This window comes from Micropterus dolomieu, linkage group LG13, assembly GCF_021292245.1.
Source record: "Micropterus dolomieu isolate WLL.071019.BEF.003 ecotype Adirondacks linkage group LG13, ASM2129224v1, whole genome shotgun sequence".
In the NCBI taxonomy this organism is placed as follows: domain Eukaryota; kingdom Metazoa; phylum Chordata; class Actinopteri; order Centrarchiformes; family Centrarchidae; genus Micropterus; species Micropterus dolomieu.
Window position 1 is genome coordinate 1268417 of NC_060162.1, and position 26881 is coordinate 1295297.

Consider the following 26881-nt stretch of genomic DNA (forward strand, 5'->3'; position numbering starts at 1 on the left):
AACATCATGTTCTACCAAGAAGACCTGGAGCAGTGTGGTCTTGATGTCACAGAGGCCTCGGTGTACTCAGGAGTTTGTACAGAGATCTTCAAAAGAGAGAGTGTGATCTTCCAGAAAACAGTCTACTGCTTTGTTCATCTGAGCGTTCAGGAGTTTCTGGCTGCAGTCTACATGTTCCACTGTTACACCAGCAGGAACACAACAGGACTGAAGGCCTTCCTGGGGAAAAAACATGTTGATTCAACCCTGGATGTCTTCTTGACGGGAGCAATGATGAAATCCCTTGAAAGTAAAAATGGCCACCTGGACCTGTTTGTTCGCTTCCTTCATGGCCTCTCTCTGGAGTCCAACCAGAGACTCTTAGGAGGCCTGCTGGATCAGACAGACAACAGTCCAGAAATCATCCAGAGAGCTATCAACAACCTGAAGGAGAAGAGGACAAAGATCTCTCCTGACAGAAGCATCAACATCTTCCACTGTCTGACGGAGATGAACGATCACTCAGTAAATCAGGAGATCCAAGAGTTCCTGAAGTCAGAGAACAGATCAGAGAAGAAACTCTCAGAGATCCACTGCTCAGCTCTGGCCTACATGCTGCAGATGTCAGAGGAGGTTCTGGATGAGTTGGACCTGCAGAAGTACAACACATCAGAGGAGGGACGACTGAGACTGATTCCAGCTGTGAGGAACTGCAGAAAGGCTCGGTAAGTCCAGATGTGATTATTAACACTGTAAAGCAACGTAAAGCTGAAGCATCAGTATTACAGTAAAGATACACACTTTACACACACACACACACAATATAAAACCTCCACGCTATAAAAGTTTCCTAAACTAGTATTAAAGCTGTTTACTGAAATAATTCTATAGGAGTTAAACTCCCATTGTCTACAAACATCATTTCTGTGTTTATATCTATCAAGTTAGGGCGGCACGGTGGTGCGGTGGTTAGCACTGTCGCCTCACAGCAAGAAGGTCGTGGGTTGCATGTTCTCCCCTTGTCTGCGTGGGTTCTCTCCGGGTGCTCCGGCTTCCTCCCACCATCCAAAGACATGCAGTCTAGGTTAATTGGCGACCCTAAATTGTCCTTAGGTGTGAGCGTGAGTTGTTGTTCGTCTATGTGTGGCCCTGCGATGGAGGGGGTGTACCGGGGTGTACCCCGCCTTGCGCCCAGTGTCAGCTGGGATTGGCTCCAGCCCCCCCGCGACCCTGTATGCAGGATAAGCGGTTGACGATGGATGGATGGAGATCTATCAAGTTCCTAGCCCTGTTTTCAGGCTATAAGATTTCATCAGGCATGTGAGGTTTGCTACGTCAGAACTTATTCAACACAGGTGTTTCTCCTAATTTGCTCATTAACTCTGTTTTGGAAAAGACAAAAACCAACTCAAGTCAATTTCTTCTTTAAATTTTGCTGTTTCCATCAACCTTTTCTAAAAGTTTAATTTTCTTGATGTTGAGAGACAATTTATTTACATAAAACCAGCTTTTCAGTATTTTAAGCCCCGCTTTAATATTATACATAAGATCCTTTTGATTTTTTCTAGAGCAAAATAAATTTGTATCATCTATAAAATTCCACATTTTTGACCTGATCTGACTGAAAACATCATACCTTTCTAACTCAATCATCTTTCTTTTGTGTTAACCAAGTCTCACTTATTGCAATGACTTGAAAAGACTATTTTAATGATTTCAAATAGTCTTTAATTTGAACAAAATTTGTAAAGAGACTCCTGCTATTAAAATATATAATTGCAAAATCTTTCAAATTGAGGTGATGAAACTGGATAACAGAAATAATTATGCTATTATGAAGATAAAAAAGTAAACTACATATTAACTCTGTCTCAAAGCATGCTTCCCCACCATGACATAACCAAGACATAATAAAGGATACACTCTATTTGCTTCTCCTTGCCAGGGCATATTTTCAACCATGTAGCAGTTTATTACAAAGTAGAAACTCAGTCACGTATATTAATCCACATCTCTCAGAATGCGTACCGCAAACACCTTTGCTTGCTCCGGTGGACTATTTAACTTTTATGAGCACCTTCCCATTCTTTGTCCACAGCTTGTATTTTGTTTTGCTTTGTAAAGATACCATTTCTTGCCATTTCCGCATTTTTCTTTGTCAGGTGCTCATTCTCATATACCCTGGTTCCTTTTAGGTTTTTTGGAGTGTCTCAGCACTTCAACTTTATGCTTTTGATTAACTAATTGGACAACAATCGTGGGTTTTGTTATCCTTGCCTAGGAAAGTGTAACAGGTTGATATCTGCTGACTCTCTAGGTGAATGGTCTTAACTGGTCAGGAATTTAAAAACTTGTTGCTATAAAGTATTTCTTCAGGTGCTGCATCCTCACCTTCATGGTCACCGGCTGTAGTTCTAGCATAACCCATGTGGTTAACTTGCTTTTTCACCAGTTTGCTGAACTTCTCAGACATAAAACTGAGGGACTTTTTGAGCTCTCCCATTTCCCCTGCCAGCTACTTGGTTGTAGTCGACATGTTTCTTCAAAAACTAGGTAGACTTAATATAAAAGCTTTTCCCAATCACTGTGTGCTCCCAGGGCCTTAAACAGAATCCTTGTCCATAGACACCAAAATGACAAAAATATCAACATTCCTTTACCATCAGCAATATAAAGTTTCCAGGTGGATGACTATATTTTGCTCAATTTTGTAGGATTGTAGGAAGATTCGACAGGGAAAGGCAGTGGTTGCCATCTTGTCTCCTCCCACTTTTGAGGTTGGCCATATCTAATACAAAACTGTTTCAGAAAAGCCTTAAAGCAGTGATAATGCTATGTTGTGAAGCTTGTGAGTTTTCAGTTAATGGCGTGTCCTTGGCGTGCAGCAAAATGCAGTCGCTGCAGTAGCTTTTCTCCAGCTGAACAAAGTTGGAACCACCTTGTCCCTGATGAGTCATTGTTTGATTTCACCTAATATTCACCCATAGCGCCACCTACTGGTAACAGGACCTTCAATGAAAAAGCCCCTGTGGCACCTACATGTACGAAATTTCTGTGGCACAAAAAGCCCCATGGAGCCATATCCTAAACCGAACAGGAAGTCAATTTACAGGCTTTGTGCTTTAATCCCTTCAAACCTTCGCTGTCTAGTCAAAAGCAGTTGATGATTAAAACTTGACAGTTTTAATTTAATGGCGTGCCCATACTGTGGCGTCCAAAATTGATGATTCACCTCGAAAGAGGATATTATTTTAGCTTCAGTGTACATGCTCACATCTGCACCAAAATGTACATGTTTGATAAGATTTCTACCCTGAACACATCTACAAGCCAATATTAAGTTATAATCTACTGGCAACAGGAAGTAAGCGCTCTGTGACACTCACCACACAATTTAAATAAAATTTTCACGATGTGTTCCACACTTGACGTACTGGAACATAACATTTAGTTATCAGGGGCTCTCTCGCACCACATAGAGGACACAGAACGTGACGTTTAACCTGTTTAATCCCACTGGTCACATTTGTGACATTGCCTTTTTGTTACTTCTGAAGCTCTAAAAATTGTATTGTCGGCATTGGGCAAGAAATTCAACTTTTAAATGAAACAATAGATTGTCTCTTTTAAAATTGATCGATATCATGTGACGAGTGTGAAAGGTCACATGACCAGATTAGTTTACTTCCTGCTTGCACACCTGGAAGAAGATGTCTTCCTCAGACTACTACAAAAAGTAGTAAGTAAAACACCTTAATTAACAGATAGAATTGTCATATGTTGTACATATATGACTACAATGAAGCAAGGCCTACAGGTCTTTGAGGGGTGAAAGACTGACTGTATGTTTGATTGGTTTAGATTGGTAGATGTTTTATTACAGAAAGTGTATGAAACCCATTACAGAAGTAGTAATTGTGTTATTTATGGATGAAATTCCCACTGGTCACTATTGTGAGTATAAAGCCTAATATTTCACTTACTTAACCACCCGGCCAAGGAGATACATAGCATACAACATGCGAACACGTCAAATGTCAACACCACATCTGAAGTATAACATCTTTTGGTCCCTTTATGTTTCTGTCTTCCCCCTAGTGCCTTTAGGTTTCCCTAACAAAAACTAAATGTACGCTAGGCAATACGTGGGCATATACCCACAGATGTACACACATGAACATATAATAAAATGAAAGCAATCACACATACATACATGCATCTGTACATAGTCTATAGTAAATATTTTATTCCTTCCGCTATCAGGTTATTAAATTCAGACAGTAGCCACTTTAAATGGGATCCTTATCAACAGCTTACATAATTAAGTATTCACTGTATACTTGTATGCAAGCCAAACTAAAGGGCAAAATCACACTCTGATTGAACCAATCTACAGTACAGTAACAGTAATTAGAGTAATTAAATAGCATTATTTGGACCTGCAACTTATCTCAATGAATGAGGAATTTGATATGGTATGACTATCACACATTTACATGAGCAGCTGGATAGCATTTAAGTCACAGCCTACAGAAGAACTGAGTTGGGGTGTCTGGCCTAAGTGAATTGCAGCTTTGACTGTCTAAAAACTAACATTACAGTAACTTTTGTTAAACAGAGGAGAAATGGAAGAAGAGAATATGTCTTATGTCGCTTTTTACTTGTTAACAGCTTCTTCATTGGTTGTTGACATTAGTGTAGTTCTAATACAGTAACAAAACCGCAAGTTACGCATACCCTGGGGGCTAAGCCCTCCCTGTCTTTCAATCATCGTGACATCCCTGGCTGTGAGACTGGTTTACCCAGGGACTGTAATTAAACACGGGTGTGTGTGGCCCTGTGATGGACTGGCTACCCTGTACGCAGGATAAGCAGTTAACAGTGGAACTGCGGCAGAAAGAAGACATCAACGGCTGCAACCGGCTTTCTGTGAAGGCAGGTTGTGAAAAACCCTTGAGTCACTGCAAAAGACCTGCAGCAAGACTTGGTGGCAACAGGCACTGAGGGCCACGACGACCCTTGTTCTCACTGAAACAAGACAGCCTTTGCTCGTTATATCTACCTCGTACCCTGTAGCGTGAGCTTTGCATCTTTATGACTGGCTCTACCTAACCAATCTCCTACTGCCTAAAACTGACAGCCAATCAGAGGCAGAGTAGGGCAGGTTTCTTTTTCCCAAGTCTGCTACACTGTAGAGTCTGACACCTGGACACACTGCCGAACAAACTGACCGTCGGAAAGCAAGCCTGATGTAAGACACAAGTAAGCATACAATGTTAACTGTCCTGTCAGATACAGTAATGATGAGACTTTTATAACTTGTCCCACTGTTATTAACCAATAATGTTAGCTAAGTTAATAGTTCATTTATGGAGACTAGTGGCAGCAACCTGAATCTAACATCAACAGAATAAAACGTGTCGGCATAGGTGTCATTTACACTGGGTACGCTGGGGACATGCCCCTATCACTTTTTGAAAGCATTTCTTAAAAATGTTCTGAAAAACAGTTTGCAACAAGAAATGTTAAATGACAAATGAACACTTTGAAAAATTATTTTTTGCACAATGAGAAAACATGCTATTAAATATAGAAAAAAAGTGCGCAGTCCAAAAACTACTGCTTATAAAATGACCTGAAAATGTGCCTGTACAAATGAGTAATTTTAGCAACTTGACACAGTTTCTTTTTGGCCAAGTCTCTCCCTGTGAATATGACAAAAGAGGACGGAGGACTAAATCACGCCTGCATGTGTGACTTAGCAGGGATGATACATAAGAAAAGTTGATCTACAGGAGAAATATATCTGGAAACAACACAGAATGCCTGAGAGCTGCAATGGATTATATGATGTTAGCGTTTTAGATTTTGCCACCTGCCACCTGAATTTTGTGTTTCCCTTTATATAAATAAAAATATTTCCCCCATAAATTGGTGCAGAAAAAATCACTAGAATGCAGAAAAATAAGTGTGTAATGCTCAAAAATTTGATTGCAACTGTATACGATCAGTGCATTAGGAGTCGTTCAACTAAATTGATGGGAGATGAACAGCAAGCATTACATTAAAATAAAGTTTAACACAAGTCGCTGCACCCTCTTAATCACAATATGATATGTTCACATTACAGTCATTTGGAAGAAACTTTTGTTTTAAAGCAGTAATTTGTGGTTCATTATGTTGCTGAAGGACACTTTGACATGTGCAGTTTTATATTCATTACAGCTTTTCTAGTTGTGGACTCTCAGAGACTCACTGGGAAGTCGTGGCCTCAGCTCTGAAGTCCAACCCCTCCCATCTGAGAGAGCTGGACCTGAGACACAACTACAACCTGCACGATTCAGTAGTGAAGCTGCTGTCTGCTGGACTGGAGAGTCCACACTGTAGACTGGAGATTCTGAGGTGAGTTCATGTATTCTACTATTGTCCAGTGTTTAACTCCTAAATTTAAATCCATAACAGAGGTTTTAAATTTCTCATTTCTCAGTTTGTCTGAGCATGAATCACAACAGGTCTTTTTAAACGTTTGGTAGTCTGAACTGGATTCATGTTAAGGAAACTGTAGGATTTATCCTTCAATTTTCTGAAAGATTGAATCCGTATTTATCATTTTTGTTCCATATGAGACACATATATTTATAAAACATTAAAAGAACACATTTTCAGGAATGTCATTGCATTCAATGTAAATGTACCAGAATTAGCTAAATAGCTCATTTTCAGCCAGTGCCCAATATCATCAGTGCAGTACACCTTTTTCCAATATTAAATGTTCTGTATTTCAAAGTCACAGGCAATTATATTACTCTCCAACACAATAAAATAAGGCATTACATTCAAATACACAACACAATGGGAATAATTTCATGTTAAAGGCAGAGTAGGCAAGTTGCTTCTAAAATACTTTTTGTCATATTTGATGAAACTGTCTATATACACCAATGCATATTAAAAAGTTAGGTACACTGAAAAGGAGAGTATAAAAATCGGCTGTCTGTAGTCCTCTCAGGGCTGCAGTAAACACAGCCACTCGTTCCTTTCGTACCGAATGCTATGATTGGCTGACTCTCCCTCGCTGCCATGGCTACCAGCCCTGCTGCTACAGGAGCTGCCCCCATGCGCGCAACCGGTCAGCTCGCTCAGACCTGACGAGCGAAGCGGTCAGACCGGTGGGTGATATCTGCATGGCTTTTCAACGATAGTGACAACTGAGGAACACCGAGGGGCTGACTCACAGCCTGGTGGCTTTATTTCTGCTGGACAGGTATCTGGCTTTTATCATTTTGTACTACTTAGCATACAGCTAACTGTTGCTACGAGTGCAGACTCGTGTAATAGCCAGAGTAGAGACGATGAATTATATCTAGCTGTAGATGAGCTGGAAAACAGCAGTGCGAGCTGTGTTTTCCGACGCTAACATTAGGTTAGACAATGTAAAAGTAGACTGCACCGGTTTAGTTATTCACCATATAGGTTTATTGTTATACTATGTTTACACCTATCTTAATGTTATCTTTACCTTGTATCTAATCTGTTTGTGTGATTATCTTGTGTCTTCAGTTTGACTGTATGTTACTTTTACAAATGTGGTGATGTAGCTGTGTGTTTGTAGTTATGAGAAAGACATTTCAACATTAGTATAACGTTACATAAACAAGGATGGCTAAAGGTCCCCAAGTATCTGTGTTTCTGGTATATAAGCTACCTATAATATAGTTTGACATTGCTCATAGCTAAACCTACAGTGTGGAAACCTTTTACTGTAATTGGTGTTATGCCATTACTTATTTTACCAGAAGTAAAAAAATCCTGTATGTTTTATTTCTACTGTGCCCTCAGGTCACCTGCAGATTTGGAGTCTTTCATAGCCCTGTACTTCTCACCATTATATGCTGACCATGCTGGTTGGCCTGGATTACAACCACTGTGTCCACAGTCCAGCCAGGAGAAAAGCTGATGACACAGTTCAGTATGTTGCATAATGAGTACTCCTATGCATTTTACTCAATACATTTATAAGTGATGAATCAAAAAAGATTAAACAGTATGAGGAATACAGATAGATGGTGCTGATTTATTGTTTTGATTGCATTTTATGTGGAAATGCTAACTACTGTATAAGAGAATGATGTCAGGTATTACAAACTTTTCAATAAGCTGATCCTCCTTTCTGTATTATCAGGTACAGCAAGATGTACAACAAAAAGTCCAGGAAGTGGAGATTGTACTCATTGAAGGTGGAGAAGGACTACAGTTACATTGCAGACCTCCAGAGTGCCATCCTCCTCCTACTCCTACTCCTCCTCCTCCTCCAGTTGTCTACTGCTGAGGAGATGCCTAGAAGCAGAACCAGGAGACCTGATGATCCCCGTCAACATGGGGTTCAGTCAGGTGTCCCTGCCCCAACAGTGTTGCTAGATACAGCAAAATGTAAAACAAAACGTAATATGGTTGGTTTTGAAATTTGGTAATCATGTCAGAGAGGTGACTGTGATATATTTAATCATCTCCACAGCAGCGATATAATGCTACATACAAAGTCTGAACTGTCTTCATAATCAGTCAACACACCTCTGGACACACTTTGTCGATTCCTGTACAAACTTATTTTTAAAGTTTTTTTAAAATGATCTATTTGTGATATAGGTTGTAGTTTTAGTAGTATTTAATATCAATAAACAAGTGTTATACCACATTTGGATGTCATTATTGGAGACATAAGGTATACATGTAGTTGCTTGATTGTTTATGCTGCAAGTGCAAAGAAAAGGCATTTATCTTTTTCAATGTTTTATTTAAAAAAGAATGAAGTTATTATCTAGAACAGGGAAAGATATCTCTTTTCTCTGCCCTCCTGGGAATAAAACCAAAAAAAATGTACAGGTATTCATCCACACAGTGGATAGAATTATTTGTGTAGCACTGTGTCAGTTAGTGACATTACATCTTACACCCTGCTAGGATTAAACCTCTGTATTGTCTTAATGGATCTGGAGAACAGTTGCGTATCTTCCAGAAACAGCAACTCCGTATCACAACTCTGTGTCTCAGTGCTCCACACTGCCACACTACAAACTGTCTGCATGCTGCCCCACTGAACTGTCTTGTTACTCTGTCCTGGGTCTGGAAGATCAGCCATGTGTGGTGCATGGAAACACTGTAGTCTGGATGTTCACAGTCCTCAGATTCTGGTCTGTAAAGGAATATATATAGTTGTTAGAACCCCAAATGGGAAAGATCTGTGTAAATGGAAAGAACATTCATCAACATCCTCAGATATTTTTATTGAACAGGGCTTTGTTGTTCTCTAACAGGACGTCTGTGTCTACATTACTCACCAGGTCAATGTACATAATGGCTGAAGCAGAGCTGTAGTTAGTTGTTGTAATCAGTAAACAATAATAAAATAGTAATAACAATAGTGATGGATTACATAGCACTTTATTTTTGACCCCCAAAGGGCTTAGGGGGAAACACCAGAGAATCTTTGAGACAAGTACACTGGGAGACAATAGACTAATATTAAAATATACATACCTGTTCATATACCGTTGTTGGAGTGTGAAGCTCGACGCAGGTATGTGCTGCTCGGCTTGCACCTCATCCTCCCCGTCCTGCCTCTTATTCCTCGGACCCTGGCAGTCCTCCCTCCTCTGCTTCGCCTCGACCCCGGTCCTGTCCCGGTCTGTGCTTGGCTGTGGGGTGCAGTCCTCATCAGAGACAATAATGCTGTTACAGTGGAAGATCTGACATGCAAAACATCGTACATGTCATGAGTCTAACACGAAATTCACGTTCGTGTAGTGTAACTGATGGAAAAGGGAAAATGTGTATCAGCCTGTTTTTAGCTTTGCCCAATGTTACCGCAGCTGTTCGCACAGCTACCTGTTGCTAACAGTTAGCTAGCCAACTCGTTACTGAATCAAAGTCAGTCTTTTTAAACCTATCCAATATTAACATGCTAGCTAGATAGTGAGTACTAACTACTGGGTTAGTTGTTTTGTTTATTTTCATAACGATAAAGTTAAATGTTTTCTTACCCCTGATGTGAGCCACTGCATCGCGCTGCTCTCCGCTCGTCACACTGTGCTCATCCTCCAGCAGAGTCGGCAACGTGGGAGTTTCTCTGTTGGATATTTTCAAAAATCCAGCAGTTTCTTGTAGTTTCTCAAACTTACCTACCCTGCCTTTAAATGAGATATGTCAACCTTTAACACAACAAATATTCAATACAGATCTTAAACTACCTCCTTCTGAGACCTCTTGCAAGCCCCTCTGGTAAGTGTAGTTCCTTCACATCTACAGGTCAATTTCTGTAGCCTCTCTTTAAAGGTCAAGCTAATATTTCATATACTACACACTGTTCTATAGATGAACTTACCACTAAGTAAAAAGTACAATTATGCAGGCCTTTGTGAGGTTGTCTCAAAAATCTTCTCACACACTCTGGCAAATGAGCTGGAATTTGTTCTTTCCCCAGTCTGTTCACCCATAGTTAATACTAGTCAACCTGACTGTTTTTTCCTAGAAATGTTTACTTATCTGCAACCGGTCCCCAGTTATAAAGACAACTGAGGGTGAAGCTTACAGTCAGTCAGCTCTGTGCTTTGAAATGAGCATCAGAAGTGCTGGGACAGGTGTTAAAGAGCTCTGTAATGTTTTCTATTCACTCAAATTCTTATTCATTTCATATTGGCCATTTTGGAATTCTATAGCAAACATCTTGAATATTTTTCATAAAATGATGCATAATTGTTATAAATTAGAAGAAAATGAAGTAACATGTCTGATTTGATGATTATTCCAGACTGGCCTGAGATCAGCAGCATGTTATTGATCTGTGTTGACATAAATAGTTATATGAATGTTGTGCTGACATTATGATGATCCACAATAACACAATGACAAAGTCCCTCTACTCATTTTAGGGAAAAGCTCATTGATTAGGACATAGTAATGTTGAGCTCCACATTTAAAACCTGAACACATCTGACTGGATTAGAAATGTATTTTTATATCCATCATTTATTCTTTATTCAGATTTTTCGGCTGCAGTTTGTCAGAGATCAGCTGTGCTTCTCTGGCCTCAGCTCTGAAGTCCAACCCCTCCCATCTGAGAGAGCTGGACCTGAGAGGAAGCTACAAGCTGCAGGATTCAGGAGTGAAGCTGCTGTGTGGTTTTCTGGAGAGTCCACACTGCAGACTGGAGACTCTGAGGTCAGACACCATTTTTTCCTTCTGTGCTGAGATGAATATGATGTGGTGAGAGTAAACTGCAGGCATAAGGCTGATATTATACTGATACACACTGAGTATCTTAATGCTAAAGTCTATTTTCTTCTTCAGTGGTTTAGTCCATTGACTGTGGCAGAGCAATGTTGAGCTGCACATTTAAAACCTTAATATAACAAGTAACATCTAATCTGGATAATTCACTCTGAAGCTCTTAAACTCCTGATTTTCAGCTTCTATTCTCCATGTTTTAAATAAATGATGATAATAAATACAATGAATAAATAAATCATCTCTATTTCAGCTATCAGAAAATATATTCAGTATTAGCTTATCAGTATAAGCTTATACTGACTGAATAGTTTAAAGTGAAGAAGCTTTGATGACTCCACTATTCCTAAAATAAATATTGTAGATGTCTTTTGTTCACATTTCCAAGTTCATGCTGACATACAGTACCAGTCAAAGTCTGGGCACTGTTCAATGTTTTTGCTTTATTAGTATTTTCTACAATACTGAATACATGAAAACTATGAAACAACACAAATGGAATTATGTACTAAACAAGAAAAGGGTAAACAAACCAGAATTTTTAACATTTTAGATTCTTCAATGTAGCCACCTTGAAGATAGTATAATACAGTAAGATTTTTTTCACAAACAGGATTAAACTTACAGCTGCAGGTGAGGCAGTTTGTCCAAAACAGAAATAAAGAAATTCACTGTCCAGGGCTGAATAACAAAACCCAAAGGAGTTCCGAAACACTTCAAATGCCTATATTAGTACGACGCTGAAGTTAGCTTCTGATTGGCAGCAGTTAAGGGGAACGTAAGTCAAAGTTAACTTAACAGCGTTAAGTTAACAGCGACCGATTCTCCGTTTTTTGCACCTCTTACTGCTGTGAAAGCTGTTATGCATTTTAGGCGAAGCCTTAACGCTGTCTGAAACACTTTTTTCATTTTCACAAATAAAATAAAAAAAATTTCAAATCTAAAAAAGGGCAATTTCACTGCTTTTTCTCCACATGCAGACCACATTAGACCAGGTCCAGATCCAAAACCACTAAACATACAGCTCTCAAATCTGGACTAGATTGTCCCAGAGAGACTAAAGTTTCTTAAACACAGTTTCAGATTATTGAAACTTGTATTCCTATTGTGAAAATACTATAAAGGGCCACTGCAAGAACTTTGTAATGTACCATGAAGTAAACCTGGTTGCCCACGCAAAACAGCTGATCTCATGTCCTGCTACTTGTGATGCATTCAGGCAATGTCGGCAGAATGGACGCAACCTGAAAAACGCTCCATGGTTGAGGCATTATTGGCATAAGGTTGTTAGCAATAATGAAAAAAATAAAAATAAACATCATAAATTAGCTGCATTTGTAGTGATACATATATTTTATGTAGTTTGTTACAGAGTGAAACCAGATTAAACCAAACTGTGTACCTAGAGCTAAAATATTAGCAGAATCGATTGCATTAATGTCTTAATATTGGGTTTCATTTGGATGTAACGGACAGTGGAGGTTCTGCAATCTCTCTTTGTTGGTGCCTGTAGTTGATGTCTATAGTTAGTATATAGTAAATACATAATATATACAACATAAAAACACATAAACATAATCAGAGGTGAAATAATTATTCAGATCCTTTACTTAAGTAAAAGTTGTGAATATACTCCACAACAAAAGCACAAAATGTACTCAGTTACATGCCATTACAGTACTCAATGCATTTGCCGTGTTTAACTATGTGTTTAATATATTCTCATCAGCCTAATCAGTGGAGGAAAGGAGAACTAACCAATCAGAGGCAGAGTTGTCAAAAGGCTGCAAGGCCAGGTCACTTGGTCTGAAAAAAGCATTGAATAACCATCCTTTTTTCATTTTCACAAACAGAATACATTTTTCGCAAATCTAAAACCGTGTTGTAAAGAAACTTTAGCCTCTCTGGGACAATGAAGTCCAGATTTGAGAACTCTAGGTGTAGTGGTGATCTGGACCTGATCTAATGTAGTCTACACATGAAAAAAGCAGATAAATCATCCTTTAAAGCATTTCCAGAAATTGAATAAAGGTTTCACAAATCTGAAAACTATGTTTGATTGAAGCTTTAGCCTCTCTGGGACAATCTAGTCTAGATTTGAGAGCTCTAGGTATAGTGGTTTTGGATCTGGACCTGGTCTAATGTGGTCTGCATGTGGAGAAAAATCAGTGAAATCACCCTTTTTTCATTTTCTTTTTTCAAATCTAAGTGTTTCAGACAGCGTTAAGCCTTTGCCTAAAATGCATAACAGCTTTCACAACCGTAAGAGGTGCAAAAAATGGAGAATCGGTCGCTGAGCAATGTAAGTTAACTTTCATTTAAGTTCCCCTTAACTTTCCCCTTAACTACCGAATCAGAAGCTAACTTCAGCGTTGTTATATTATTTATTAATTATCTGGCTTTCTATTTATTGATATTCTGATTGTGCATTCATTATTGAATAACACAGAATGTGGTCACCTTTGATTCATTAGGCTAAATGTTTCAGCGTAACTTTGCAGTGATGCACTAGAGTTTAATGTGTTATCTGTCTTCTCTCTGGTATGAAACTGCAGTGATGTTGTGATGTATCAGATCCCTCTGATGAGCTACAGTGTCCAATCAATTATGGATATTCAATAAAGGGGGTGTTTTGGTCATTAAAAGACTTGTCTTTTAATGATAGAAGCACCCCAGGTCATCTGACGCAGCACTCCATCACTCTTCTTCTTGGTCAAAGAGCCGTAGAGGTGTGTTTGGGTTCATTGTCCTGTAGAAAAACAATGCAGAATGCATGATAGTCATGCTGGTAAAGTGGGGAGGAGTCAAGGAGGAGAGGCGAGGAGTCGAGGGAACAGGCATTCGAAGTGAGATCTCCTTGCCTCTGAGCCATTTTAAAGGGACGTCAATTAAATATGATATGTTGCACATGTACATCATCTGTCCACTGTTTCAGCCTGCTGATGTGATCTCTATCAGATGAGCAGGTCATATGTCAGCACTGAAGGATAAAGATCACATCTTCACAATCCAGGAACATGTCTGTCAACATTAGTAGAAACATCTCGAGGTTCCAATAAACATTATAGCTGTTCAAACCGTCACAGATTACAGTAGCCTATGCTATCATGCACTACACTAACTTTTTTGGTGCCGGCCTTATGCCTGTAAACAGGAGATAGTTTCAGCCGTCAGCTTGATGAGGTGAGCATTTTATCATCAGTCCTTTAAGAAATTACACATCAACATTTATCTCAAATATGGCCTACAGCCCCAATTACACCTGTCATCACAGGGCTGTACTGTTGGAGTGACATGTGCAGACTACATAATGGCCACTATTAGTATTACAACATGAAATACAACAGATCAGTGCTGATGCTCTGGTGAATAAAACAACGTAATAATTATGATGTCAGCAGCTGTTTCCACTTGTTTTGTCAAGATTATAGCAGCTGAATTGTGAAATGTGGTTCGGCCCGAAACATTATCTGAATCCTCATGTATGTATAAATCACCTGCCCCCCCCCACCCCCTCGTCTTTATTGAAGTAGCAGCATGTTGTCATTAATATTAAAGAGAGCTATTTTTACCTTTTTGTATTTTACAGTTTGAACCTGCATCCTGTTGGTTTCAGGTGTTTGGAGTTTCCATTTTCTAAACTTCTACCTTCTAAACCTTCTTCAGCTCTGAACAGATTATTAAACACTGAATGATTTCAAGCAGGAACATTGTCTTCATTTATTCTTTATTCAGATTGGAGGGCTGCAGTTTGTCAGAGATCAGCTGTGCTTCTCTGGCCTCAGCTCTGAAGTCCAACCCCTCCCATCTGAGAGAGCTGGACCTGAGTGAGAACGAGCTGCAGGATTCAGACGTGAAGTTGCTGTCTGATCTTGTGGAGAGTCCACACTGCAGACTGGAGACTCTGAGGTAAGTAGAGGGTTGGACTCAGTCCATGCTGGTTTCAGCAGTATTGTACTGAACACAGTTAGTATCAAAGCAGAGATCCAGTATTTCCTGTAAACCTCCAACCTTCTCAGCGGCTGCTTTCCTCAGTGAAGCTGTGAGAGGAGAATGGTGACAGAAAGACAGAGAGAGAACAGGCAGCCAATCAGATCAGCCAGAAGCTTGTTGTGATCATGTGTTTGAGTTGATGTGTTGTGTTCATGTATCCAGGAAATAAAGCTGGATTCTAGCTGACAGCATCACAAGATGTATACAGGTGCTGGTCATATAATTAGAATATCATCAAAAAATTGATTTATTTCAGTAATTTCATTCAAAAAGTCAAACTTGTATAATGTATACATTCATTCCACACAGACTGATATATTTCAAGTGTTCATTCCTTTTCATTTTGATTATTATAACTGACAACTAATGAAATCAGTATCTCAGAAAATTAGAATATTGTGAAAAGGTTCAATATTGAAGAGACCAGGTGCCACACTCTGATCAGCTAATTAACTCAAGAAACCTGCAAAGGCCTTTAAATGGTCTCTCAGTCTAGTTCTGTAGGCTACACAATCATGGGGAAGACTGCTGACTTGACAGCTGTCCAAAAGACGACCATTGACACCTTGCACAAGGAGGGCAAGACACAAAAGGTCGTTGCTAAAGAGGCTGGCTGTTCACAGAGCTCTGTGTCCAAGCACATTAATAGAGAGGCGAAGGGAAGGAAAAGATGTGGTAGAAAAAAGTGTACAAGCAATAGGGATAACAGCACCCTGGAGAGGATTGTGAAACAAAACCCATTCAAAAATGTGGGGGAGATTCACAAAGAGTGGACTGCAGCTGGAGTCAGTGCTTCAAGAACCACCACGCACAGACGTATGCAAGACATGGGTTTCAGCTGTCGCATTCCTTGTGTCAAGCCACTCTTGAACAAAACACGGCGTCAGAAGCGTCTCGCCTGGGCTAAAGACAAAAAGGACTGGACTGCTGCTGAGTGGTCCAAAGTTATGTTCTCTGATGAAAGTAAATTTTTCCTTCCTCTGGAAATCAAGGTCCCAGAGTTTCGAGGAAGAGAGGAGAGGCACAGAATCCACGTTGCTTGAAGTCCAGTGTAAAGTTTCCACAGTCAGTGATGGTTTGGGGTGCCATGTCATCTGCTGGTGTTGGTCCACTCTGTTTTCTGAGGTCCAAGGTCAACGCAGCCGTCTGACAGGAAGTTTTAGAGCACTTCATGCTTCCTGCTGCTGACTTTATGGAGATGCAGGTTTCATTTTCCAACAGGACTTGGCACCTGCACACAGTGCCAAAGCTACCAGTACCTGGTTTAAGGACCATGGTATCCCTGTTCTTAATTGGCCAGCAAACTGGCCTGACCTTAACCCTATAGAAAATCTATGGGGTATTGTGAAGAGGAAGATGCGATACGCCAGACCCAACAATGCAGAAGAGCTGAAGGCCACTATCAGAGCAACCTGGGCTCTCATAACACCTGAGCAGTGCCACAGACTGATCGACTCCATGCCACGCCGCATTGCTGCAGTAATTCAGGCAAAAGGAGCCCCAACTAAGTATTGAGTGCTGTACATGCTCATACTTTTCAGTTGGCCAACATTTCTAAAAATCCTTTTTTTGTATTGTATTAAGTAATATTAAAATTTTCGGAGATACTGAATTTGGGATTTTCATTAGTTGTCAGTTTTAATCATCACAATTAAATGAAATAAACATTTGAAAAATGTCAGTCTGTGTGTAATGAATATAATATCCAAGTTTAACTTTTTGAATGGAATTACTGAAATAAATCAACTTTTTGATGATATTCTAATTATATGACCAGCACCTATAGACAGTGACCAAACTGTCGTACCATCAAATCTGATCTCAAAGTGTTTGTTCTCTCATTTCAACACTAAACTACTGATCAGTTCATCTTTGTCACAGCTCTGAGATCAGTCTGACTGAAGCCTGCAAATCACTGAATCTTATTTCAGAGAACCATCATTACATTTAGTAACCATGTATTTCTACAGACCAGACCTCCTGCTGAAGTCCAGTAACCACAGCTGATGTTTAGCTGTTCAGTCTTTGTATGAAAATATAGGACCTTTAACATCATATATATATATATCTGTACATGTGTCTTTAGTTTGGTCCAAATGTTTTTAGAACAGCCGCTCCACTTCTGGTCTGAACAGGACTGAAGTCCCTGCTGGTCTTTATACTGGATGTGCTGCATCACTGACTGACAGCTGATGAAGGGAGTCTCTGTAAACTCTGATTTATGACTTCTGCTGTCTTCTTCTCTCATCAGATGGAAGAAGTGAGTGTGAGTGGTGAGAAAGGTGGTGGTGTTGAGAGAGGATCAGCTGTGTCCTGATGATCCAGAGAGGTTGAAGCAGCAGCATCAGCTTGTGTGTGGAGAGGCTCTGACTGGGCCATGTTACTGGGAGGTAGAGTGGAGAGGAGAGCTTCATCCAGCAGTGACTGACAGAGGAATCCCAAAAGTGCTGCAGTCTGAACTGCTCTGAGATCAGCTCCACTGTCAGACACAAAGTCAAGTCCACCATCATCCCTGTGTGTTCCTCTGGATGTGACAGAGTATCATCAGTGGATCTGGACTGCTCTGCTGCTGCTCTGTCCTTCTACACAGTCTCTGCAGACATCTACTTCCTGTCCTGGGAGAGAAATCCCTCCTCTGTGTCTCCTCCTGTTTGGGGGTTTGAGGTTATAAGGACAGAGGGTGTCGTATGCTATACAGATTGTAAAGCTCCTTGAGACAAATAGTGATTTATGATTGTATATAAATAAAATTACTTAGATGATGAAAACTTGTCTGCAGAGAAACTGAACTGCTGATGTGAACGCTTTCCTTCTGACTGTTCATTTTGCTAAAATGAAGTGTAATTATAATTTGGTTAACCCTCCAATTATCTTTTGGGTCATTTAGACCCCAATCTTTAGGTAAATATGTTAAATATGTCAGAGGTTGCACACCTCTGGAGCAACTAGGGGTTAAGTGTTTTGCTCAGGGACACATTGGTGTCAAACCCATCCAGCAATCCCTGACACAATGCTCAAATTTCCTTTTTATGGCTGTTCTTTTTTAAATAAAGAACTGTTACGTGTTCCTTTCTGATGATGATGTTCTGTTTTTAAAGGAAAAGTCTTGAAATGTTAGAAATTGTGTAAATACATATTATTTAAGTTGTCACTTAATGAATATTGTTTTTTGTGAGCTTTGTTTGGTGGGTTTTAGTGTTTTACATATTTTTATATTTGATGTGTTTTGTGTTCAGTGTTCCTCCAGGCTTTTTTCTCTTTGGAACAATAACGTTGATATGATGAATAAATGAGCCTTAAATAGAGTTGTGATCTCTACATGCAGTTACATCTGAATTTAAAGTGTAAAGTTCCTCACTGTTTTTTATTCTCTGACTTTTAATAAAACTCAACCAGATTAAGTCTCACTTTGCTTAACTCGCATCGAAAATCCATTTCTGAAAATGAAAAGCAGCTCGACTTCCATTTTGAGTTCAATCCAAGATGAGAGGAAATGATGGAGCAGCAGCTGACACTGAGCTGGGTTTAGAGAAAACTCCAGATTTAAAGAAATGTTGAAGATCCATCTTGTTTAGACACCAGAACACTCGGTATGAATCAGTCTCATGGAAATCTGGGCTTCCTTAAAATAATCTTTCTTTCTCATGTTTCTTATTTTCTAAACTCCATTTTCCTTTGTATGGTCTGGTTCCCCTTCATCCAGTCCTGACAGCATCATGTTCACCATGGTTTGTCTTCTGGACTCAAGTGTCAGAAATCTTTAAACAGCAACTTTTTTTGAGAACTAAGCAAAAGAAAAGCCGTCTTTCACTGTGACTAGACTTTTGTTTTCAGAGGAACGGGTTGATTTGCAGACTGAGTGCTGCCCTTATACACTCATGTACTTGTACTTGCAGTATGTCCTCCAGGCTGAGTACCCAGAAAGCATGAAGTGTACTTTGGAATTTCTTCAGTCAGGCTGCATGTGAACGGAGAAACACTGAAATCAGAGATCCTTTCCTTAAAAAAGTCATGTGACATCTGTTCCATGTAGCTCCGTGATGGTAACTCAGACTAAAACATGTCCATAACTCTGAGAAACAGTCCTGAAAGTTCACATCAAATGTTTGCTCAGATCCAGAATCCTGCCAATTGATCCTGAGATCAGATCCTTCCTGATTTAAACGTATGTGTCCAGTTTCAGACCAGTTTCACACTGGATCTGATTTCCCTTTTTGTACGGCTGCTTCTGTTTCCACAAAGTTGGCTTCTTTTGTTCAATCAAAAAAAGGCTTTTCTAGAAAAACATTTCCCAAAGTAAAGTCTGAAAAAAGGATCATTTGGTATCAGTGCTGCCGCTCAAGTGTTGGACCTGCATTAGCAGTGAAAATGTCCAGGCGTGATGAGATGAAGGCGTGTAAAATGGTCTCTGTGTCCTTAAAAGTTAACATAGATTGAATTTTTGCTATATTTCTAAGTTGATAAAAACATGATTGAACAAGCTTTGTGGTGTGCTGCTCGAAATTTAAATTACTATCAAACCAAACACCAAGGTTCTTTGCCACAGGCTTAATGTGATTTACTAGGGAACCAGCAGATGGCAGTATTTGATTTGCCATCTGCTGAGACCCGATGACCAGGATTTCTGTTTTGTCTGAGTTCAGCTGGAGGAAATTATTTGACATCCATTTTTTAACTTCACAAAGGCAGTTGTTAAGTGAACTCAGCATTCCAGGATCTGTGGATCTGACTGGCAAGTATATTTGTGTGTCATCAGCATAAATATGAAAAGAAATGCCATGTTTATGGATAATATGTCCAAGGGGAAGCAGATACAAGGAAAACAAAATGGGTCCTAAGACCGACCCCTGAGGCACACCATATTTAACTGAACAGAATGAGGAGACATAGTTGTTTACAGACACGCAAAACTTCCTATTTGACAGGTAGGATCATGGAGGTAAAGGGAGCGGCCAGAACTCTGCAGACAGTTTCAAAGGTTTCACTTCAATCGGACGACTTTATCTGTGATCATGAAAGCTGAATATTACTGCAGCATTCAGACAGACTCTGAGCTGGAGGAACAGCAGAGGTGGAAGAAGTACTCAGATCAGAAGGAAAAGTACAAAAATGATGATGATCAAAAATACCCTGCTTTAAAAATACTCCATAACAAGTAAAAGTTCTGCATTCAAAGTGAAAGTACACAAGTATTCTCAGCAAAATGTACTTAAAGTAGGGCTGGACGATACGGCCAAAAATGTTCTCTCAAAAATGTCATATCAGTCGATATCAATAATTATCAGGATAAATGTCAAATCATTATTTCTTTACTTAAAGGCTGATTTTTGCTCCTGAATGAAAGTTGAAGAAACCAGATGGTTAATTGTGGTTTCAAACTTTTCTTTCTGGTCAGAAGTAAAAGTACTCATTATGCAGACCGCCTTCTTTCACACAGTTATATTATTATGGAATATTATATTACTCTGTTTGTGTCACTAACAAATACATGTAAGAGTGTTTTAATTCTGTCGTTTGTCAACGTGGAGCCAGTTTCAGATACTTTGTGTACTATGAAGTAGATCAGTAGTACTGCATCATATTGTAAAAGCACATCATGTGTTTTTATGTCACAGTAACTCTAAGTGTCAAATAAATGTGATGCAGTGAAGACTTACATGTACTTATACTTCTACTGCACTACATTTCCCTCTGAAGTGTAGCAGATCCTCAAGTAAAGTACAAATATGTCAACACTGTACTTGAGTGCAGTACTTGAGTAAATGTACTGCATCAGTGCGAACAGCAGGATGATCCAAACATAACAACAGAGAGTGGAGCAGTGCAGCTTCAGGAAGCGCTGACATCATTATTAATATTAATATTGTTGAGAATCAATTCTGATGTTTGAGTAGCAGCTAAACAAGGTAACTGCTGAGCAACACAAAGGGAAGAACCAGTAACGTTTACCAGTATGACCAGTGGAGAACAACACATCTACATGTCCTGACACTGGGACTCTCAATGGCTCCGGGTAAGTGGGGCCAAACCTGGTCCAATCAGTTCTGGATTAGATAGTATTGATCAGGTTCAATGCCACTTTACTGAGGGAAGCAGCTAAAGATGGTGAAACTCTTTGAGCCTGTTGCTGTTTGCTCACAATAATTCACCATTAACAGCTTCTTCTGAACATAATTTCCAACCACATATGTTTATTTTGGTAAAATGACCAGTGATAATGTTCTACTGACATAAAAAAACAAATCAATAAAACATATTTAATATTGGTGTAATATGAAATTAATCCTTTTGTCCACAAGGTGGCAGAATAAACACGGATTGTTTTATGATTGAGTTCTGCAGGAGAACTGAAATTAATCAGATGAAATAACTATATAATTCATTTAAACTTAAAACAATATTTTATGAAAGAGTTTTACATATTTGTCCCACACAGCTTTATTGGAACATATATCACACAGAATAGATAGATAGATACTTAAGTAAAAGTACTTATACCTAACTGTAGAAATACTGTTCCAAGTAAAAGTACTGCATTGAAAATGTTACTTAAGTAAAAGTAGGCTATGTAGCACAAGTATAATCATGAAAATATATACAGCAGTAAAGAGGAATCCTTCGCTCAGCTACTTAAGTTTCCCTTAACTTTCCCTTAACTTTCCCTTAACTTTCCCTTAAGTTTCCCTTAACTTTCCCTTTAGCTGCCGAATCAGAAGCTGCGAACAACTTCAGCGTTGTTCCATTTTACATGAAGTTTATACAGTGTAAATAATCGGTTTTGTTTAAGTTACAACTAAAGTGCTTTCAACTAAATGAACATCTGAAATCTGTTCTTTTCCACAAGGACGGGCAAAGAGTCATCAAAATGTATAAAATAAGATTCTGTCTAAATGAACTACAAAAATAAATAAACTCTCTCTCCTTCACCAGAACTCAGCTGATTAAAAGGAAATGTTTGATAATGAGTCCCGTGATAAATCTGACCTGATTTATGGAAGCAGTTCAGGACTACAAGCTCACAAGTGACTCCCTTACCTCTTAATTAGAGGTATTTATACTATGGGGGTGGCGATATGCGGATAAGACTATGCCTTTGGTGTGAGAGACCCTGGCGAGTGACCTCTGACATGTAGGCCTGTAGCAACTGTAAGTCGCTTTGGATAAGATAAATGAAGAAATGTAAATTAACAAGGCGATTTTCTCAGAGCCCTGACTGCATTTGCAGTCCAAGCTGTGGCAGCACCTTCAGCACCTTCAGCCCTCGATGGAGCTGCCAAATATCGCATCATCGTTTCGCGCGGCCGTCTTTGGGCACGAGCATATGTAAAATAATAAGGGAGTCGAATAAGGCTACGAATCGGATACTAAACGGAGAGGGGAGGAGCAAACCGACCACGTAATCCAGGTAGGCTACATGAAAACAGGGGAGGAACTGAAAGAGTTCAGTCAGTTTAGACTCCATTATAGCAACAGACCTGCGTCAGATGCGTCTAGTCAAATAAAAGGAAGGAAAAAAAGGATCCATTTTGAGTCGACAGAGCAGAAGGAGGAAAACTGAAGGCTGAGGCAGGTAAGTATTAATACAACATTTTAATTATTCTACCGAAGAACTCAACACTGTGTGTCTTACTTCTTGTTCTATGTTTTTGTTTTAAACGCAGCATTTTTTTTTGGCCGAGAATTGAACGCACCTCGCGGGTACTAACGGTCATTTATGCTGACAAAAGAGGTGGATGCAGATCTCGGCAGGTAGCCTACAAAATTTGATGTGCCGGATTATGCATCCACCTCTTTAGGTCCTTTTCAGACACTTTGCTGTGCTCATTGATCAAACGCGGTTATCACCATATATATTTACTGAATCTCAAGAAATGGTATTTATACTAAGTTTATTAAAATATTAAAGACTCTAAACGTTCATAAAATATATACTTCGAATCATGTATCACCATTGTTGAACCCCACAACGAATAGTATAGCGTTTAAAAGCAGTATTTGGATCAGTGTCCAGACTTTGGGAAACGCGCTCTTGTAAGGAATGAAAACGTTGTGCGCACAATAACAGAGAGCAGGTTTTTGGGCATCATTTACCTTGGAAAGAATATAAGATAAATAGAAGAAGTGTCTTTTCACGCTGTGCGCATCTACGCAGGAGGAACAGCAGCATACCTTCGTTGATTATTAAAATCTCCCGACATGCCGACAGCATCGGCCAGGACGTAATTTTAAATCATCCTCTGTATTCTTCATATCCAAAAAGTCTCACACACAGTCCAGGTTCATAGAGAGAAACTGTTTGGAGTAAAGCAGCCGTCCTCCTGATCAATGCTGCGCTCTCCACCCTGGACAGGTCGCCAGGAGTGTTGATTCAACATTTTTATTTGTGTGTGCGCTACATCCTGTTCTACGTTTTTGTTTTAAACGCAGCACTTTTGCTACTAAAACGGTGAATTAAACAAAGAAGTTTGAAAACGCTGCTGACCCCGTTTTGGTTTTAAAACTTGGGGAGAGTTTTAGTTGGACAGGTGAAAATGGAGGACTTTGAAGACGATGACGCAGAAACTCACATTTAGCTTCCTCATATCAGTCATGCACATCATGCAAAGCAGAAACACAATAGGCTACTGCTGACCGAGTTTTAGTTTGGGTGTTTTTGTTGAAGTATTTTGTACTGTGACTCTATGGCAAACCATTTTAACTTTTGTCTTGTTAAAAGCAGTGGTAGGCTAAATGTTATTCATGATCCCAAATAAACATGAACACTGTAAGGCTGAAGAAAAATATTAATACATTAGGTATATTATTTATGGTTTAATGAACTCACTTTTGCTTTTTATAGTTTGGTTTTTCCTACATTGATTACTGATTCAGGCTACTGTGTACATAGTATTTATTATTCAGACATATTGACTTACATAGTTCACACAACCAGAACTGACAAATGAAAACATTAAAGACAGTCTGGACTGTCACTACAGCTGCAATGGAAATAAGAAGGGAAATAACCAGTGATGATGTTCTACTGATTTAAATAACAAATCAATAAAACATCATTTATATTGGTGTTATATTGATTTTAAATGTAAATAACAGGAGACATCTTTTGGAAAGGACTGAAAAAGGTGAATTACATCCTTTTGTCCACAAGGTGGCAGAATAAACACAAATTGATTTATAATGGATTCCTGCAGGTCAACTGAAATGAATGAGATGAAATAACTAATGCATTTAAACTATATACAAATACAATAGGCTATTCCGACACAGCTTTATTGGAACACATGTCACACAGAATTGATAGATAGAAGAAAAATATACTATATCATTAGATTATTATTTCTCATGCATTAATGTAAAGCAGGATTTTACTATTGTTTTGTATCTGACTGCAATTAATTATTTTCATTATGAATTAATCCGCTGATTATTTTCTCCATTAATCAATTTTAAAAATCCTGAAAATATTGAGAAATGTTGTCACAGTTACCCAGAGACCAAAGTGACACCTTCATTGTGCTTGTTCTGTCAGTCTAAACCTCAGAGTGGAAATACATTAGAAATACATTAAAATAGATTTTTTAGTATTTTTGAAATAAAACAATAGTTTATTTTGAGACATCGAACCCAACTGCCCCCCCCCCCCCCCCCCCCCCCCCCCCAACCCTTCAGGAATCACATCATAGACACATCATTCCAGTTCCTAAATGTTATTTTGTTATTAACAAGATATGTTTTACGTCTACGTTATATTATTAACAGTTAAAATGCAAATCCCCACCAACAAACAAAATTATATTTTAAAAAAAGGAATACACATTTAGAATGCATGCAATAAAGATATACAGTAAAGTGCCTATTGACAGACATAAAATTAATATTTAAATGCAAACAACCTCATTTATTAAGTATAGTGTATAAAGTAACAGTATAAATAGGCTGCGTATGCTGTTTTTTACATGAGGTCACTATAAAACCGCATATGCTTCCTACCTTCATCTGTGGAGACATGTTTTGGAGATGGGTAATTGCTGAAGATCAATGGGAGCAAAACACTCTAGGTACATATCAGGTCTTGTAGATTTTTCTAAAGGTGTTGAATGAGAAGATAAATCAATGCTGGTTGGCAGAAACTGTTGAATTTTGTCTCTGATGATTAGAGTTTTCTCTCTAAAGAAGCTCATAAAGTCATTACTGCTTACGCTAGCAGGAATACAAGGCTCAATGGAGGTGCGACTCTCTGTTAGCCTGGCTACTGTGCTGAAGAGGAACTTGGGTTTGTCCTTGTTCTCCTCTGCTAATGATGAATAGTAAGCCACTCTTGCTACATGGAGGGCCCTTAATCTTAATTCTTCTTGACAGCATTTTTTTCAAGATATAAGCTTTAATTTATGGGTTTGCAAGTTATACCAAGGTGCTATCTTTCTTCGTCTAATTATTAGGGTAATTAAGAGGGGCAATGGAGTCGAGTGTTGTGAGCCTGCAACACTGTCAACAAAATGATAAAGTTGGAAGTTGTGTTAGTGACGGAGTCCTCTGTCACAGGGAGAGCCGGTGTGGAGTTAAGTGCTGATGGAATCGGGCGGCTTCTGTCACAACACTGCTTCCCTTCAGTGCTTCTGTTACCTTCTTGTGGCGCAGCTCCTTGCTGCATTCACGGAAGTGGGAAGTCAGACTATAAAATTTTACCCACATGGCGGTTACTGTGTAAACTCCGGAAGATGGATGCTCTGTTTCTTGGTATTACCATTGGGGGGGAAAAATATTTAATTTCTCTGAGGGATACACCGTAAACCTTTTTGTTATTGCAGGTACACATTTAGAAATGGGATATTCCGCTGTCGGACTTCCCCTGAAAGCAACCTAGCGTCCAGCATACAACACCAGTTATCAAGTGGACCCACCACTTTGGGACCGAGCGGTGGAGTTTGAGAGCAGAAATTTATAGCAGAATGTAGGAAATAAAGTCTTTAATGCTCGAGAATTTCTGGGAGAGGACCCCAGATTCCCCACTTACAAAGTACCAACAAGCGCCCATACGTGTCTGGAGTATCAGAGAAACTCCGGAAGATTTTCAACACACATAACATTCCTGTGTTTTTTAAACCCAAGAACACACTAAGACAGATGCTGGTCCACCCCAAAGTCCGCACACCCAAACATGTGTATTCGGTCCAATGCAGTGAGGAATGCACAGACCTGTATATTGGGGAGACTAAACAACCACTACACAAACGCATGGCTCAACACAGAAGGGCCAACTCCTCAGGTCAAGACTCTGCAGTCTACTTACATCTGAAGGACAGAGGACACTCGTTTGAGGACCACCAGGTGCACATTTTAGACAGAGAAGATGGATGGTTTGAAAGAGGTGTCAAGGAAGCATCTACACCAGGGTTGAGAAGCCGTCATTGAACAGGGGAGGGGGTCTACGCCACCACTTATCCCCCACTTACAATGCTGTCCTTTCATCACTTCCCAGGAAACTCAACAAACGTAACCTATTGGCCTCAGGTGAAGATACCAACGATGGTCGTTCAGTCTTGGCCACAGGTAGTCTCAACGACTGTAACGACTGTCGTCACAGCAACAAGGAACACTAACGAACCAGCGGTATCGATGACCCGGG

General features: G+C 39.4%; 2 protein-coding genes across 2 annotated transcripts in view; both read left to right on the forward strand.

The window, feature by feature from the left end:
* Window positions 1–26881, forward strand: part of LOC123981783 (NACHT, LRR and PYD domains-containing protein 12-like) — a 109926-nt gene that overhangs the window by 42714 nt on the left and 40331 nt on the right. The window lies entirely within an intron of this gene.
* Window positions 7–6475, forward strand: LOC123981628 (NLR family CARD domain-containing protein 3-like). Its single transcript, XM_046066617.1, has 3 exons — window positions 7–704; window positions 6205–6322; window positions 6467–6475. Exons 1-3 carry the CDS (start codon window positions 7–9, stop codon window positions 6473–6475), a joined length of 825 nt encoding a protein of 274 aa, XP_045922573.1.